This window comes from Chiloscyllium plagiosum, chromosome 6, assembly GCF_004010195.1.
Source record: "Chiloscyllium plagiosum isolate BGI_BamShark_2017 chromosome 6, ASM401019v2, whole genome shotgun sequence".
Taxonomy (NCBI): Eukaryota; Metazoa; Chordata; class Chondrichthyes; order Orectolobiformes; family Hemiscylliidae; genus Chiloscyllium; species Chiloscyllium plagiosum.
In genome coordinates, this window is record NC_057715.1 from 115507811 (window position 1) to 115524653 (window position 16843).

General features: G+C 44.3%; 1 protein-coding gene across 2 annotated transcripts in view; it reads right to left on the reverse strand.

The window, feature by feature from the left end:
* Nucleotides 1-9681: 9681 nt before the first annotated feature.
* The window catches only part of kctd14 (potassium channel tetramerization domain containing 14), a 10221-nt gene continuing 3059 nt past the window's right edge, over nt 9682-16843 (reverse strand). Inside the window, exons 2-3 of one of the 2 annotated variants that reach the window (XM_043692813.1) lie at nt 13504-13615; nt 9682-11511 (exon numbers count right to left, since the gene is read on the reverse strand). In XM_043692813.1, the coding sequence (XP_043548748.1) occupies nt 10840-11511; nt 13504-13509 (678 nt within the window). In that variant the 5' untranslated portion in view covers nt 13510-13615 and the 3' untranslated portion in view covers nt 9682-10839. The remainder of the gene's footprint in view (nt 11512-13503; nt 13616-16843) is intronic. The other variant, XM_043692812.1, reaches the window with a different exon arrangement.

A 16843-nucleotide genomic window follows, 5' to 3' on the forward strand; every position in this document is an offset into this window, starting at 1 on the left:
TCCCCATTCCCCTCTACCGACCCACCCATTCTTATGCCCTCCCCGTCTCCCATCCTTTCCTCCCCATCCCTTCCAATCCTTCTTCTCCCATCATCTCCCATCCCTTTCCTCTCAAACCATGTCCAATTGCCTCTCCACCAATCCCCTATTCTCCCCCATCCTCTCCCACCCCTAATTTTCACTCCTTCCCATTCCTCCCCCACCCCTAATTTTCACTCCTTCCCATTCCTCCCACTCTCTCGCGGCAGATGATGGAATTTGAATTCAATAGACATCTCGAATTAAGTCTAACAAAGACCAGGCAACCATTGTTGATTTTCGCAAGAACCAATCTGGTTCACTGGTGTCCTTTAGAGAAGGAAACTGCTATCCTTAGTTGATCTGGCCTACATGTAACTCCAGACCCACAATGTGGTTGACTCTTAACACTCACAGGTTGATAAGAATTGTGCAATAAATGCTGGCCAAGCGAACAACTCCTCTCATCCCGTGGTGAAAAAGTTTGAAGTTTCTATTCCTGGCGCCATTTTTGTAAACTTCTGTACTGTCTCCAAAGCTCACATCTTTCGTAATGAACACAGTCCTTCAGTTGAGGCGTAACAACCCATTGCCTTCCATGCAAGATCTCCATTGTTTTCACAGGAGATCAGGTGATACAAATGCAAAGAAATGTTAGGTGTATTAGTTGGAGGGAAATGGGTCTGCATGGGTTACTCTTTGGAGGGTCGGTGTGGACGTGATGGGCCGAAGGGCCTGTTTCCACACTAGGTAATCTAATCTAAAAACATCTTTATTTCAGAGAACTGGAAGAAGGACAAAAGGCTGGCTGTTCCTCTGTAACCGTTCAGTGGCCTGACCTGAAGTGAGGTCTTGCTAAAGTAAAGGACCACCGTTGGAATTCTGTGAGGTTTTGGGCCCTTATCTAGGGAAAGATATGCTGTCACTGGGAAGATTCAGAGAAGGTTCACTGGGATGATACCAGGTACAGAGGGCCTGTTTATGAGGAGCGGGTGAGTAGTTCTCATTAGTTTCGAAGAACGAGAGGGAATCTATTTGAAACACAAAAGATTCTAAGGGAATTATTAGGGTCAATGAGGAGAAGATATTTTTATTTGTGGGGTAAGCTCAGACCAGACAGCATAATGTCAGACTATAGACTTATAGACTCCAACATTTTCCCCACCACAGATGTTACTGCAGAGGGCTGTCATGGCTGGTTTGTTAAATGTGTTCAAGCCACCCGACGATTGGAGGAAGAACACTTTATCATCCGCCTTGGGACCCTCCAACCACACGGAATCAACGTCGATTTCACCAGTTTCCCCATCCCCCTCAGCCCCCTCGACTTCCTTCAAAGGGAAGGTAATCCAAAGGGTACATCCCACCAGCTGCTGTGGATGTTAATAAAATCTGGCACTAAGGCATAGTCTAGTGAAGACCATGGAACCAGGATTAATTATTGTAGAAATTCCTCTGGTTCACTAATGTTCTTAAAGAAATCTGCTGTTTTAAATTGATCTGGTCTATATATGATTCCAGACCAAGTATAGACTGCAGATTTCCTTAAGGACATTAGTGGGCTAGAAGAATTCTTACCACAGTTTCTAGTGTGTCATTCAATGTACATATTGTGAAACGCCAGATCACTCACGTTATTGAGCAATAATCAATTAATATAGACCTATGTGTGCATTGCCCAGATTTGTAACGTCATGTTAATGCATCTCACACAATGCTGTCAAACTGGTTGTGTGTCTGCATGTTACACATACCAGTCAGAGACAGTGAATGTAATGCTTTGAAGAAATGACGAATGGAGTGACAGCTCCAGATTCTGTTTGTCGTTAGACTGCACGGTACTGCATGGTATTTCCGAAGTGTTTCAGAGGCTTTGTTTCTATAGTCATACTGTGGAATCTGGCATTGAATTTCAACATCAAACCTCTGCTACTCACTGCACTAACTTGCATCAGGTCCTACTCATCTATCAGGTTGATGGACTATGTTGTCCAGCATATCGCATTCTGAGCTATCTTCCCCCCAGCCTCACTCCCCCATCTCAGCCCCCTTGACCTCTCCCACCCTCCCCACATTTCCTGATGAAGATCTTATGCCCGAAACGTCCACTCTCCTGCTCCTCGGATGCTGTCTGACCGGTTGTCCTTTTCCAGTGCTACACTTCTTGACTCATATTCAAGGTTCAGACTTCTAATCAGTAAGGAAATCAATGGTTAAGGGGAAAAAAGAGAGGAAACTGGAGTTGGATCAGCGAAACATGATTAAAACATCAAAATATTTTCAACTCTTTGTTCAAATTCCTCAATGGCCTCATGCCTAAGCTTTAACAACTCTCTGAGATCTCGATGTTCCACCAATTCCATCCTCCTGAGCATCCCAGTTTTAATCAGTGCACTCTTGACAGATATTTCCGCTTTAAGCTCTGGAACTCCCTCCCTAAAGCTTCTACCTCTCTATCCTCCTTTAAGACAATGTTTCAAATGTATTCCTTTAACCTACTTGCCTGTCCATAACCTGTCCATAACCGCTTCATATGCCTCAGTGTCAAATTCTGTCCGATAACCTTCCTGTAAAGTGTACTGGATAGTTCATAGTGTGATATAATAGGTGCTTTGTGAATGCAATTGTTGTTGTTGTTCAAAGCAACATAGTGAATAGTGGTGAAAGAGCTCTTGGGCAAAACTTTGCCAAAGGCTTGCTGTTTTGAATTGCATCCTTTCCTAAGTTGCGGGCATCACTGACCAAGCCAGCATTTGTTACCCTTCCCTAATTGCCCCTGAACTGAGCGACTTGCTGAGCCATTTCAGAGGGCAATTAAAACATGTGGCTGTGGGTTTGGAGTCACCTGTAGGCCAGGCTATGCCATGTTGTCAGATTTCCTTCCCTAAGATGCATTAGTGAACTGGATGGCTTTCTTTTTGACAATCAGTAACAACTTCATTCAAGACACAAGATATAGGAGTAGGAGTAGAGTTTTCAGCCCATCAAGTCTGCTCATCATTCAGTATGATCGCGGACTGATTTTGAGTTTAATTCCACTTTCCTGCCCACTTCCCCAATCCCTCGATACCCTGAAAATCCAAAACTCTGTCTGTCCAAGCCTTAAGTGTAATCAATAATAGAACATCCACAAACAGCTCGTAAAGAATTCCACAGATTCACAGCCCACTGAGTGTACCAATCTTTCCTCATCTCAGTCCAAATTGATCGGGCCCTTATCCTAAGACTTCACCCCACCCTGGTCACCGGAGTGATTGGAATCAGGTGGATCTTATTGACTTTGAGATCCTTGACTGGGTCAGAAGTCACGCGATACCAGATTGATCGAGTCGGAGCCAGGACCCCGTCAGTTGGTGTCCAGCGTCGGGGAGATGTGGGATCCATGCAGCATGACCGCCTCCAGCTCGGATGGGGCGGACACGGGAGTGACGGTACCAGTGGCAGCAGAAAAGGAGCACGTTGCCCGGACGATGTCAGATGGCGGGGGCTGGAGGGGCAGAGAGGGTTTCAGTTACAGAGAGGGAAAGACGAACCTTTGAAGCTGTTTCCGTTTTAGTAATATCAATTTAATCTTAATTCATTCAGTATTGTACAATTTATACAACTTATTAGGTCGAGGCGATGGCATAGTGGTAGCGAGTTTGGAGAAGTGGCATAGTGATATTATCACTGGGCTATTAATCCAGAGATGGAAATGTGTTGCTGGAAAAGCGCAGCATCCAAGGAACAGGAGAATCGACGTTTCAGACATAAGCCCTTCTTCCAATTAATCCAGAGACCCAGGGCAGCAGGTCAGGCAGCATCCAAGGAACAGGAGAATCGACGTTTCAGGCATAAGCCCTTCTTCCTATTAATCCAGAGACCCAGGTAATATTCTGGGGACCCTGGTTTGAATGGCAGATGGAAGAATTTAAATTCAGTAAAAATCTGGAGTTAAGAGTCTAATAATGACCATGAATTGATTGTCAGGAAAACCCATCTGATTCACTAATGTCATATAGGGAAGGAACTGCCATTCTTATGTGGTCTGGCCTTCATGTGACTCCAGGCCCACAGCAATGCAGTTGACTCTCAATTGCCGTTTGGGCAATAAATGCTGACCTAGGCAGTGATGCCTTCATCCTGTGAATAAAGAAAAAGAAATTGATTCTGTAATCCAAGAGTTGGATGATCAGCTATGATTGTGATGAACAGCAGAGCAGGCTAAAAGGGCCGAATGGCCTCCTCGTGCTCCTATCTTCTATGTTTCTAAGATGGTGCTGGAACGTGGTGACATTATCTATATTTCACTGTACCTGGTACAAGTGACAATATTAAATAAATCTAAATCTAAATCATGTTTTGGTTGATAATGGTCCTGTGAAGCATCTTGAGAGATTTTACTCATGGTTTCTCAGAGCAGGATGGTGCCTGGGGCTGAGCTGACCAACAAACCTTTTCCTACCATCTTTGTGATATGTCCCATTGTAGGGTTGCTGCTGTTCTCGATCAGGTTTGATTTTCGTAATCCTGGCTTCCCTAATTCCCAGTGACACCCAGAGAATAAACAGAGGAGGGTGAGTTAGGAAAAGGAGAAAGTGAGGTCTGCAGATGCTGGAGATCAGAGATGGAAATGTGTTGCTGGAAAAGCGCAGCAGGTCAGGCAGCATCTAGGGAACAGGAGAATCGACGTTTCGGGCATTAGCCTTTAGAAGGGCTAATGCCCGAAACGTCGATTCTCCTGTTCCCTAGATGCTGCCTGACCTGCTGCGCTTTTCCAGCAACACATTTCCATCTCTGAGTTAGGAAAAGGCATTGCTACATAACAGGACCGCACAAACATTTGTATCTGTCTTGAAGGCAAAAACAAAAAGATTTTTGACACCACAACTCTGCAGTTCGAAATCGTAGAAGGTTCCAGTGCCACAGGTGGCCATTATTTCCTTATGGATCAGCACAGAAACCTTCAGCTTGTCCCAATCTCCAGCTCTTGCTCTACATTCCAAAGATTATGGCACTTCAGCTCCATCTCCAAATACTTTTAAAATGTTGTCACAGTATTGTTCAGGTGCAGGAGAGGGCCACTCAGCCCATGGTGCCTGTACTGGTTCTCTTACATAGTGCCAATCTCCTGCCTTTTCCCCATATCCTTCCACACCATCGAAAGTCCCCCTCTCGAATGCCTCAATTGAAGCTGCCTCCACCACGTTTCCAGCAGTGCCATCCTGACCCTGACTACTCCCTGACTGAAAACGTTTGCTCCAACCCTGCCTGCTTTGTTAGCACATCACTATAAAGCTATGCTGTCATGTTATTTTGAACACGTTAAGAATTGGCCACATTGCTGTGGGTCTGGAGTCACATGTGGACCAGACCAGGTAAGGATGGCAGTTTCCTTCCCTAAAGCACATTAATGAAACAGATGGGTTTTCCCCCCAACAACTGACTTTGGTTACACCTTCAACATTAGACTCTTAACTGATTGAATTTAATTTGTTTTTATTGAACCCAAATTCACTATCTGCCATGGTGGGATTGAACACCAAGTCCCCAGAACATTACCTGGGTCTGTGGTCTAGTGATAATACCACTAGGCCACCATCTTCCCAAAAGAAGATCAGTCCACGATCATACTTTAATCTAGATTCTGATATAAAACAAATATTAGTATTTATTTTTAGAATAATAGATTTGTGAAGTGAAAACATTTACACTAAATTTATAATTTGAACTTTGGTCAGACAACACCTGGTGTACTGTGTACAATTGCAATTCTACGAAAAAACAATTACTAGGTTGACACTAGGAATGCAAGTCATATCTATAAAACCATAATTGGGCTAAATTTCTTTTCCCTTGGAAACAGAAAATCAAGGGCTGAGCTTATAGAGGACGTTAAAATGATGCAAGCTTTCAATAGAGTGCAGGCAGACAGAATGTTCCCTTCTGTGAGGGAAAAGCTAGAAATTGAAAATATATGAAATGGTAATGGTCACGAAATAATCCAATTTGCTAGGAGTGTCTTTGCCAAGCAAGTAGAGACAATGTAGAACTTGCTACCACATGGACTAGTTGAAATGAATCGTTAGATAAACCCATGAGGGAAAAGGGGAAACAGGATTCTGCTGTTAGACTTCAATGAGGAAAGCTGAGAAGGGAAGGGCTCAAGTGGAGAATAAATGCTATCATGGATTGGTTGGGCTGAATAGCCTGCTTTGGGCAATGCGGGGTGGAGTAAGACTGGGGAATACGGCAGCGTGGATGGAACTGGGGAAGTGACAATATCCCAGATTCTTTGTGAATGCAAATAGACCCAAAGATTTCAAAAACAAATAAACCATTTGAGGGGAGGAGTGTTAATATATGTTGTGTCTATTTAGGTAAACCTTTGCAATTTAAATAAGCACACAAGTGGATTTAGTACAACAGGTTGTATGTTGTCCTTAGAACACTGTAAGTAATCTAATCTAAGTAATCTAATCTAATCTAATCTAAAACACATGTTCCCATATTTTCTATTCCTATTGTGCATCAATTTCGATGCCTCGCGAGTTTATCTCCATCACTGGTTTCAGCTTCATGATAAAACAAAAGGCCAAGGGGTGTCTTATACTTTGGAGTTTTGTTTTGCCCAATTTCCTCAAGAAAGTGCAAAATAAAATAAATACAAAGGTGGTATGCTGTACAGTGGTCCCTCGAAAGGAGGACGATACTTTTTTTAAAAATGTGTTTGTAGGACAAGGGCATCACTGGCCAGGCCTGCATTTATTACCCATCCATAATTGCCCAGAGGGCAGTTAAGAATCAATCATACTGCTGTGAGTCTGGAGTCACATGTAGGCTAGACCAGGTAAGGATGGCAGATATCCTTCGCTAAAGGACATTAGCGAACCAGATGAGTTTTTGCTGATTATTAATAATGTTTTCATCTTCATCATTAGACTCTTACCTGCAGAATTTTATTGACTTCAGATTCTGGTTGGATTTGAATCTGGGTCCTCTGGATTAACAATCTGGCAATTATACGACTAGACTATCACCACCCCTTGCTTATGGTGAAGACCTACACATGGAATTTCTTTTTAAAATGGGGAGGCTGTTTTGTTGCAGCTCTGATTCACATCATTCTCTCTAACTAGGAAACTATCCTATTTTAATAGCTGCTGCAGATATATCAGAAGGATTTACATGGGGTGGGTCAGTGGTTAACACTGCTGCCTCACTGTGCCAGGGACCTGGATTCAATTCCACCCTTGGGCGACTGTCTGTGTGGAGTTTGCATGTTCTCCCTATGTCTGCGTGGGTTTCCTCCGGGTGCTCCGGTTGGATGGATTGGCCATGCAAACTTGCACGCGATGTCCAGGGATGTGCAGATTGGTTGGATTAGCCATGGGAAATGCAGGGTTAGAGGGATAGGGTGGATCTGAATGGGATGCTGTTCAGAGGGTTAGAATGGGCTGAATAGCCAGCTTCCACACTATAGGGATTCTATGATGATAATCAGGCCACGTTTGCACGTGGTGATTATGAAGCACCATTCACCACCATCGAGCCCTGAGGTGATGCTTGACCGCAGAGCCTAAACTACCCATCACACCACAAGACCACCCATAGTCTGTACTGATGCAATTAAAATAAAAATAGAGAACTGCAGATGCTGGAAATCTGAAGTAAAAACAGTAGTCAGTTCTAGTTATCCACAGCTGCAGGAATGATAACAAATTCCATTCTTGCCAAAATTTGCATTGTCAAAGAAACATATAATACTCCACAGGGGTGGTCAATAGAATACTTATCATTCTTTAATAGATTTAGCAACAGACATATTTAGCAGATTACCCAATCTGATTCCTCAAACCTAGACCAACCACGCAGAGTACACCACACCCAACTGCAATTGGAGAATGCATCATTGCTCCGAGTTTCACTGTGACATAATTAAATGTCTTTCTGATCAGAGGCAGGGCTTGACTGCAGGGGCACAGCTGACCCACAGGTAGAACATGCCTGGTCCTGCAGCGAGGCAGCTCAGCCCATTTCGAGGCCGACATCTTGCCACTACAGAACGTGGCAAGCTGAGGGCTGATGTCAGTCCAGGAGCAGCTGTGAAGGTAAACGGGCCAATCGTGACTCTCCTCTTACAAACCATCCAATTCCCATTTCTGTCGACTTCCATGTTGATTGGCCATTCGTCCATTTGTGTCAATTCAAGCCATTGCCCACTTGTTTAGATATTTTTACGTGCGATATGGGCCTCAATGGCAAGGTCAATTTTTGTTGCCCATCCCTAAGTGCCCTCTTACTGGGCTATTTCAGAGGGGCAGTTAAGAGTCAATCCCATAGCTGTGAGTCTGGAGTCACATATAGACCAGACCAGGTAAGGACAGAAGAATACCTTCCGTAAAAAGGGATTAGTGAACCAGAAGGGGTTTTACAACAATTGATGATAGGAGTGGAGACCATGAAACTAAGACCAACATTTCATTCCAGTTTTATTCACTGTATTTAAGTTCATTTGAATAAGATTTGAACCTACATCTACAAAACATTAGCCTGTAACCCTGGATTACTAGTTTAATAACATCATCACCATCTCCCATTCATTCATGAGCCATAACTCATTAGCAATGCACTTAGTGCATTTCCCCATGTTGTGATGATGTTGCTCCTTTAACAAGGTTATGTTGTCCTTGGGTTTTTTTTTAGGAGGTTGTAAAGACGCAGGTTCTGAAATGCCTGGAGTTGATCTACCTGTTTTGAAAATAAAACACTTATTCAACAAAAGGGGAGTGGTCAGATCTCCCAGCTGAGCTTTTCTCTGGTTTGGTTTGGGTTTTAGTAGTCTGGCTATTCAGAGAAAGCAGTCAGTCAGTTTTGAGGCTGCTGGTCAAAGATACAGCTACATGAAACAAGGTGTTCCTCGCTGAATCTCCCTGCCAACTTAATGGTGCTGTTCCAAATACTTGCAACAATCCCCATATTTGGAACAGCACCATTAAGTTGGCATAATCTGTTGGGTTTTTGGAGAGGTTACATTATTCCGTATTCTGTTCTCTTCTGTTTGTGTTTCATTCGGTAATCTTGCAAATAAATTTGGTTTTGTTTAAAACTAAGTGGTTGGGCCAGCTGCACCACTCCTGGAATATCTACTGTACACCTACTTAAAACAATCAGCAAAGTTAGGGTCTGGGCTAATGTCTTGCAATGTTTTGAGGCAGTCTGGCTTGGTCCATAACAGATTGGGAGCTCTTTGCGGGATTTGTTCCATAGTTCCTATTTGGGATTAGGGTTGCTGGACTGGAAGGCAGCGAGTGGTGGATGTTAATGCCTTTTGTTCTCGGTGTTGAATTCAGTTGGTTTAAACAGTGCTTGGGTTGTGCCCCGTTCTTTCAGTCACCAAGAGTTTTCTGGGGAGGGGAAGAAGTGACTTTGGGGGCCCTGGAAAAGGTGAATAAAACCAAGCTACTGGAATTAGCAGACAATCTAGAGTTGGAGCTGCCTCTTTCTGTGAGGAAAGGAGAGATAATTATAGCAATAGCTCAGCATTTAAGTTTACTGGTAACACCATCAGAATCTTTGGAGATGACTAAAATTTAATTGAAAATGAAGCAGCTTGAGTTAGAGGCAAAAGACAAGGAAAGGGCAACAGGAATGAAATGGTTTGAATTACAATTAAAGGCAGAGAAAAGAGAGAAGCAAGAGAAAAGGAGAGAGAGCAAATTTAGGGTCCAGGCTACTTTCTTGAAATATTTTGAGGAGGTATGGCCTAGTCCATAACGATGTCGCCTTGCTAAACTTAAAATAATTTTTGAATGAAGGCAAAATACCATGGATGCTAGAAATCTAAATCAGCAACGTTCCTGCGCACCTTCTCTTGTGTGCATTAGTTGCTAACTCCAATGAACTCCCCCTCCCGTTTTCCTAACTGGGTGAATTTCACTCTCCGTCTCTGCCACGGCAGAGGCAGTTGGAAGATGATTGAAAGTCTAATAAAATATTGCTTTTAAAAATGTGCAAAGTGCTTTAAATTCCATGGAGGATCAAAATGAGTGATAATTGTACATATAGGAATCCAGGGTGTCAACGGATAATGACCGAGAGGCACACCTGCTACTGTGCGCCGTAATGTCTGAGAACAAATTAAATAAACAATGAAAGATTCTCTAGTCATATGGGTTTGAGTACTGCTGTGATGAAGCAGATATCTGTGGATAGATATGTCTGGGTCGAAGGTGTTTAAACACCTTGTATGTCAGATTAAATAAATCAGATTGGAGATCGTTCCTAGAGCTCCCTTAAGGGCCGTATAGTCCCTCATTTCCCTGAGTTGTCCTTGTGTGTTGGAAATTAAAAAGAAAGAACACAGGGTCCATTTAATAGTACAACAGCATTACAGCTGAAGAAAGTAACAGTGCAGATAGACATGCTGGTACAGGATGTAGTTAGTTTGGAGCCACACTGTATTTTCAGTGGCAGGTCTGTCAGTACCAATGAGCCCAAATTTACAGTCAGTGGATGGGATGTTTGGTGAGTTGTCATGATCTGGAACATGACGTGTGTAAAGATGGTGGGTCCAGATTGAACAGTAGTTTTCAAAAGGGAATTGGGTAAACATTCAAAAAGGAGAAATTTTTAGGACTATGGGGAAGTGTTGGAGATTTGTCGGACAGCTCTTCCGAAGAGCTGACACAGACATTACAGACAGAATGGCCTTGTGTGCTTTATCATTCTGTGATTCTCGTTTAGCTTCAAAATGCAACATCCTCGCTTCACACATACAATTGCACAATATTCTGATTGTCCTATGCCTCCTAGGTAGGCGATGTGGTCATACATTGAGTATTACCACCACGTAAAGGTGAATTTGTAGAGGAATTCGCAAGGTCGAACAAGGAACCCTTTCCCTATCTCATGAGGCCTGTAGGAGGCACTGTAGCCTTTGCTTTCGATGTCCAATTTGATGCAGTAGAGTAGGTCAGAGATGGATGGAGATGCTTTCCAGGGTCCGAATCTCACCACCGACTCCTTGTCTGTGTCCAGGCCATTCACTGCCTCGTGGCATTTGGCTGCATCCTCCTCGTTTCTGACCACGCACACTGTTACAGTGGACTGGCGAGAAGCCACAGCCTCCGCCCTGGCCACCCGCACCATCACCTCAATGTTCTCCTGGTAATTGGGCACCCTGGCCAGGAACTGCCTCCGGCCCACCATCTCGCCGAAGATCTTGGGTGAGTCCTCCAGCAGCTTGACCAAGGGCTCGATGCCATAGAACAAGGCTTCCTGGTAGACCACCTGGGCCAGACTGGGCACGGGGTCTTGGCCCCGGAGGAAGTCAAGCACGTGCTTGAAGTGAGTCCCATCCCGGTCGATGAAGTACCTCCCTTCCGAGTCCACCTTGGGTCTGGACGGACCGCTGAACATCTCGGCCAGTTTGGACCGTGGATACTTGAGCAGAGTTCCAAGAGCAGTGGAGTAAATGTGACCCCCAACGTTCAGGTTGATCACTGACGAAGCCTAGAGAAACAATACAAGAAGAATGAACCTGGAGAAGTTACAATCCTGTCTTTCTGCACCCCCCACACTCTTCATTCATCCTGGCTCATGGATCCCAAGGTCCCCACCTCACCAAATAGCCATTCCTCAGGAGTGACTCTAATCCCTAGCAGTACCCACTTCTGCCTATTCCTCAGGAGTGACTGTGAACTCAAAGCATTGGGAATCAACAAATCCGGACCAAATGCAAATTCAATTAATGAATCTGGAATATTACAGCTTTCCAAATTACAGATGACAAAGTAGGCAACCATTGTACTAATCAAATTAATTAGAATTTTAAAAATAAAATTTCATTCATTCAGGATGTGAATCACTGGCAGGGCCAACATTTATTGCCCTTAGTAATTGCAATTAAGAGTCAACCATGTTACTGTGGGTTTGAAGTCACATGTAGGCCAAATACACTAAGGACGACAGATTTCCTTCCCTAAAAGACATTAAATGGGTTTTTACGTGAAGTTAGCTTTATAAAATTGAATTTGATTTCCTCTCCTGTGTGGGATTTGAACTTGCATCCCCAGGATATTACCCTGGGATTCTGGATTCCTACTTCAGTGACATTATCACTACCCTAGTCCTTTTATTGATGGCCTGTTAAGACTGCGATACTCTCATTGTGTTAGCAGTGGGGAACTTCCTGTAAATGCTTGTTGGCTGAGTCATCCTGAGGTAAAGGCACAGCCCAAACATTCCATTTCCATTTGGAGATGACAATTGTTAGTTGTTCAAACATTGCAATGCTCATATCGGTCAGCTCAGCAATGTTTGAGCAATATGAAATATTGTTACAGCAACATAGGAACAGGCATTGGCCATTCAGTCCCTCGAGACTGTTTCATGCCACTAAATGATAACTGAATCACCTAAATCCATCTCCTCACCTCAGTTCCAAAATCTAACAATTTTTAATCAATCTAGCCCCAACTTATTTATTTTTGGAGGTGAACATTCCAGGTTTTTGCTACCAGTTTGTTGACAACAGGCTAGCAAGTCAAAAGTTGTGAATTCAAATGAGAAGAGGTGAAATTGAGTTCAATGAATAGGGTAGTTTGAAGATTGGTGTGAAAAACAGTTCCTTAAGGGTGCAGCTAGAGTGCCTTTGCTAAGTCTGATCCTGGATATTAACTAATTCCCTTAGTGGCCAGTGGCTCAGTGGATCACCCATGGACTAAGGAATCAATTTGGTGAGGGACCCAACATGCAAGAGTGACCTCCTTGATGAAAGCCACACCAGCCTTCCTGTCACAGACACATCTGTCCATGGTGACTCCGATAAGAATGACCACAGTCCATTAGGCCATGCCTGAACATGCAGACTGAGGGACGCGGACAAGGACAATTCCACTGTACTAGGAATTAGATAGTAGAGCCACAACCTGTGAGATGGTGGCAGAATGGTAATGTTGCTGGACTACAATCCAGTGCCATGGAGTTCAAATCCCACCACAGCAGCTGCTGCAGTTTAAATTCAGTGCATGCATTTTGAATCACAAGCTATTGGGCAGCAGCAGACTGGCTCAGTAGTTAGCAATGCTGCCTCACAGGACCTGGGTTCAATTCCACCCTAGGGTGACTGTCTTTGCGGAGTTTGCCTGTGTTTGTGTGGGTGCTCTGCTTTCCTTCCACAGTCCAAAGGTGTGCTGGTTAGATGGATTGGCCTTGGGAAATACAGGGGTAGGAGGGTCAGGTCTGTGGGGTATGCTCTTTGGTGAATTGCTGTGAATAGGCCGAAATGCCTGCCCCCACATTGTAGGGACCCTAGTGATGGTGAGTGTGGAATTATCAGTCTTTGTAAAAACCCACCTGGTTCACTAGTGCCCCTTAAGGAAGGAAATCTGCCATCCTTACCTCGTCTGGCCTAAATGCATGTACTAACTTGCTGAAATTGTCAAGAATGTTACTTAGTTCAAGGGAAGTAGGGATGGACTGGAATCAGCCAGTAATACTCACCCCCATTGAAAAGAGTACAATGCCCTTCAATCACTAGTAATGTCATTACATTCAGTGGGAGTAGACCCTTCAATAAAGGTGTTTTGATACAACAAAGGAGTAACAGTTTCTGCTGAAATAAAGGCCAAAAATCAGGAGACAAATTTAATGTTTGGGTAAAAAAAAAAATCTAGAAACCTTTTGTTAGACAGGAGTTGATGAGATCTGGAATGCATTGTTTGAAATGGGATGGATGTTTCCACAGTAAGGGGTAAAAGAACCTAAAGAATTGCAGCTGCTGGAAATCAGAAACAAAAACAGAAATAATTAGGAGAACACAGCAGGCCTGGTAGCATCTGTGGAGAGTGAAAGCAGAGTTAACTTTTCAGGTCTCGTTCTGAAGATAGGTCACTGGACATGAAATGTTTACTCTGCTTTCTCTCCACAGATGCTGTCAGACCTGCTGAGTTCTCCTAATTATTTCTGTTTTTATTTGCTCTTTTATCCATTAAAGGAATTGGATATATATTTAGAACATAAGAATTCATTTTTGGAGTAGGCCATTCAGCCCATTGAGTTTGCTCCGCCATACAGTCATGGTGAATAAGTTTCTCAACTCCATTCTCCTGCCGTCAGTGCATAACCCTTGATTCCCTTGACAATCAAGAACTTATCTATCTTAAATATACTCAGTGACCTGGCCTCCACAGCCTTCTGTGGCAGTGAATTCAATAGATTCACCACTCTCTGGATGAAGACGTTTCTCCTTATCTCTGTTCTAAAAGATCTTTCGTTTACTCTAAGGCTGTGCCCTCAGGTCCTAGTCTGTCCTACCAATGGAACAACTTCCCAACATCTACTCTGTCCACGCCTTTCAGTATTCTGATAGCTTCAATTAGACCCACTCCCCTCATCCTTCTAAACTCCATTGAGTATAAATCCAGAGTCCTCAAACTTTCCTCATATGTTAAGCTTTTCATTCCTGGGATCAGTCTTGTGAACCTCCTCTGATCATGCTCCAGGGTCAGTACACCCTTCTGGAGATATGGGGCCCAAAATTGCACACAATATTCCAAATGCGGTCTGACCAGAGCCTTATAGTGCTTCAGAAACACATCCCTGCTTTTATATTCAAGTACTCTCAAAATAAATGTCATCATTGCATTTGCCTTCCTAACTACTGACTCAACCTGCAAGTTGACCTGGAGCGAATCCTGGACTAGAACTCCCAAGTCTTTGCACTGTGATAGCCTACAATGTCAAGACAGCATTTAGCTAAGTGGTCTGGGCAGAACGTGGGACCGATATAGAACTACACATGGGGAGAATGTGCAAGCTTCACACAGACAGTCACCCAAAGATGGAATCAAACTAGGATCCCTGGCGCTGTGAGGTAGCAGTGCTAACCACTGAGCCACTGTGCCATGGAGCAAAAGGAAAATACCCAACAGGGTCTGCACTCAGGTCTGGCACAAAGGGAGAGAATTTGGCTCCTTGGATGTCAACCATCCCTCAAATTGCCTGAAGAAAGACTCCTTATCCTAACATGGAAATTGATGTTGACCAACGTTCCTGGGTTGGAGGTTTCACCGGATGGTCTCCAACCTCCCTTCATTCCTCCCCCTACTCTCCACGCCTTTGGCTGTGGTTTAGGGCGGAACAATGAGAATGAATATACCAAGAAACTAATCAGAAAGTGAATGGATTATCTTGACCTGATTAGATAGAGTTGCAGAGTTTTTACAGCATGGAAGGAGGCCCTTCAGCCCATTGTGTCCATGCTGGTCATTAATCATTCATCTATTTCAATCCCATTTTCCAGCCCTTAGCCTATGTCTTGTATGCTATAGTGTTTTAAAGTGCTGATCTAAACACTTCTTAAATATCTTGAGGGTTCTCACCTCTCCTGGCCTTTTAAGCAGGGATTTCCAGGAAACCACCAGCCCCTAGGTGAAATTATTTGCCCTCAAAAACCCTCTAAACCTCCTGCTCCTTGCTTTAAAACTGTGCTCTCCCCACCCCAGTTATTGACCTCCTCCTACAAAAGGGAAATGTTTCATCCCATCTATTTCCCCAGATATATTCCATCCAGATCCATTCAACCTTCTCAGCTCTAAGGAAGACAACCCCAGTATACCCAGCCTCTCTCCACTGCTGAAATGCTCCATCCTGGGCAGCATACTGGTGGATCTCCTCTGCACCCCCTCCAGTGCAATCACATCCCTTCTATAGAGCTGCACGCTGTACTCCAGCTGTGGCCTCACCAAAGTCCTATAGAGCTCCAACATAACCTCCCTGCTCTTAAATTCTATGCCTTGATTGATAAAGACAAGTTTCCCATCAGGGGAGAGTCAGATGCAAGGGGAGAGACATGGCTTTCAGAAGCCACCAGACTGAGGCCATTGGAAGACACCTCTCTTGACCTGATAAGTAGGTCACCACAATTTCCAAGTCAGGAAGCTAGGCATCTTGTCTGTCTGCAGAGATCAGCATATTAAAACCCTCAGATGTCAATTAATGCGTGAAGGGCTTTAGCTTGAGAAAGGTGCCCATTGAACCTCTTACTCAGAACGTTTTGTGAGTTGGCAAGAAGGGGGATTGACATTCTTGCTACGGTCAACTTGCCCAATTTCATCCCTTCCTCATCAGAGTGGGAAACATTGGGGTGGTAATGGCCTATTGATATTATCACAGGTCTGGGCAAAAGTGAGGACTGCAGATGCTGGAAATCAGAGTTTAGATCAGAGTGGTGCTGGAAGAGCACAGCAGGTCAGGCAGCATCCGAGGAGCAGGAAAATTGACGTTTCGGGCAAATGTCCTTCATCAGGAATGGAGGCAAGGAGCCTCCGGGATGGAGAGATAAACGGGAGGGTGGGGCTGGGGAGAAGGTAGCAAAGAGTACAATAGCTGAATGGGGGTGGGGATGGAGGTGATATGTCAGGGAGGAGGATGGAACGGATAGGTGGGAAGGGAGATTTGCAGGTGGGTCAGGTTATGAGGACAGTGCTGAGCTAGAAGGTTGGAACTGGGGTAAGGTGGGGAGAGGGGAAATGAGTAAACTGGTTAAGTCCACATTGATGTGCTAGGGTTGAAGTGTTAGGGTTGAAGTGTTCCAAGGCAGAAGATGAGGCAATCTTCCTCCAGGTGTCGGGTGGTGAGGGAGCGGCAGTGGTGGAGGCCCAGGACCTGCATGTCCTCAGCAGAGTGGGAGGGGGAGTTAAAATATTGGGCCGCGGGGCGGTGTGGTTGATTGATGCGGGTGTCCCAGAGATGTTCCCCTAAAGCGCTCTGCGAGGAGGCGTCCAGTCTCCCCAATGTAGAGGAGACTGCATCAGGAGCAACGGATACAATAAATGATATT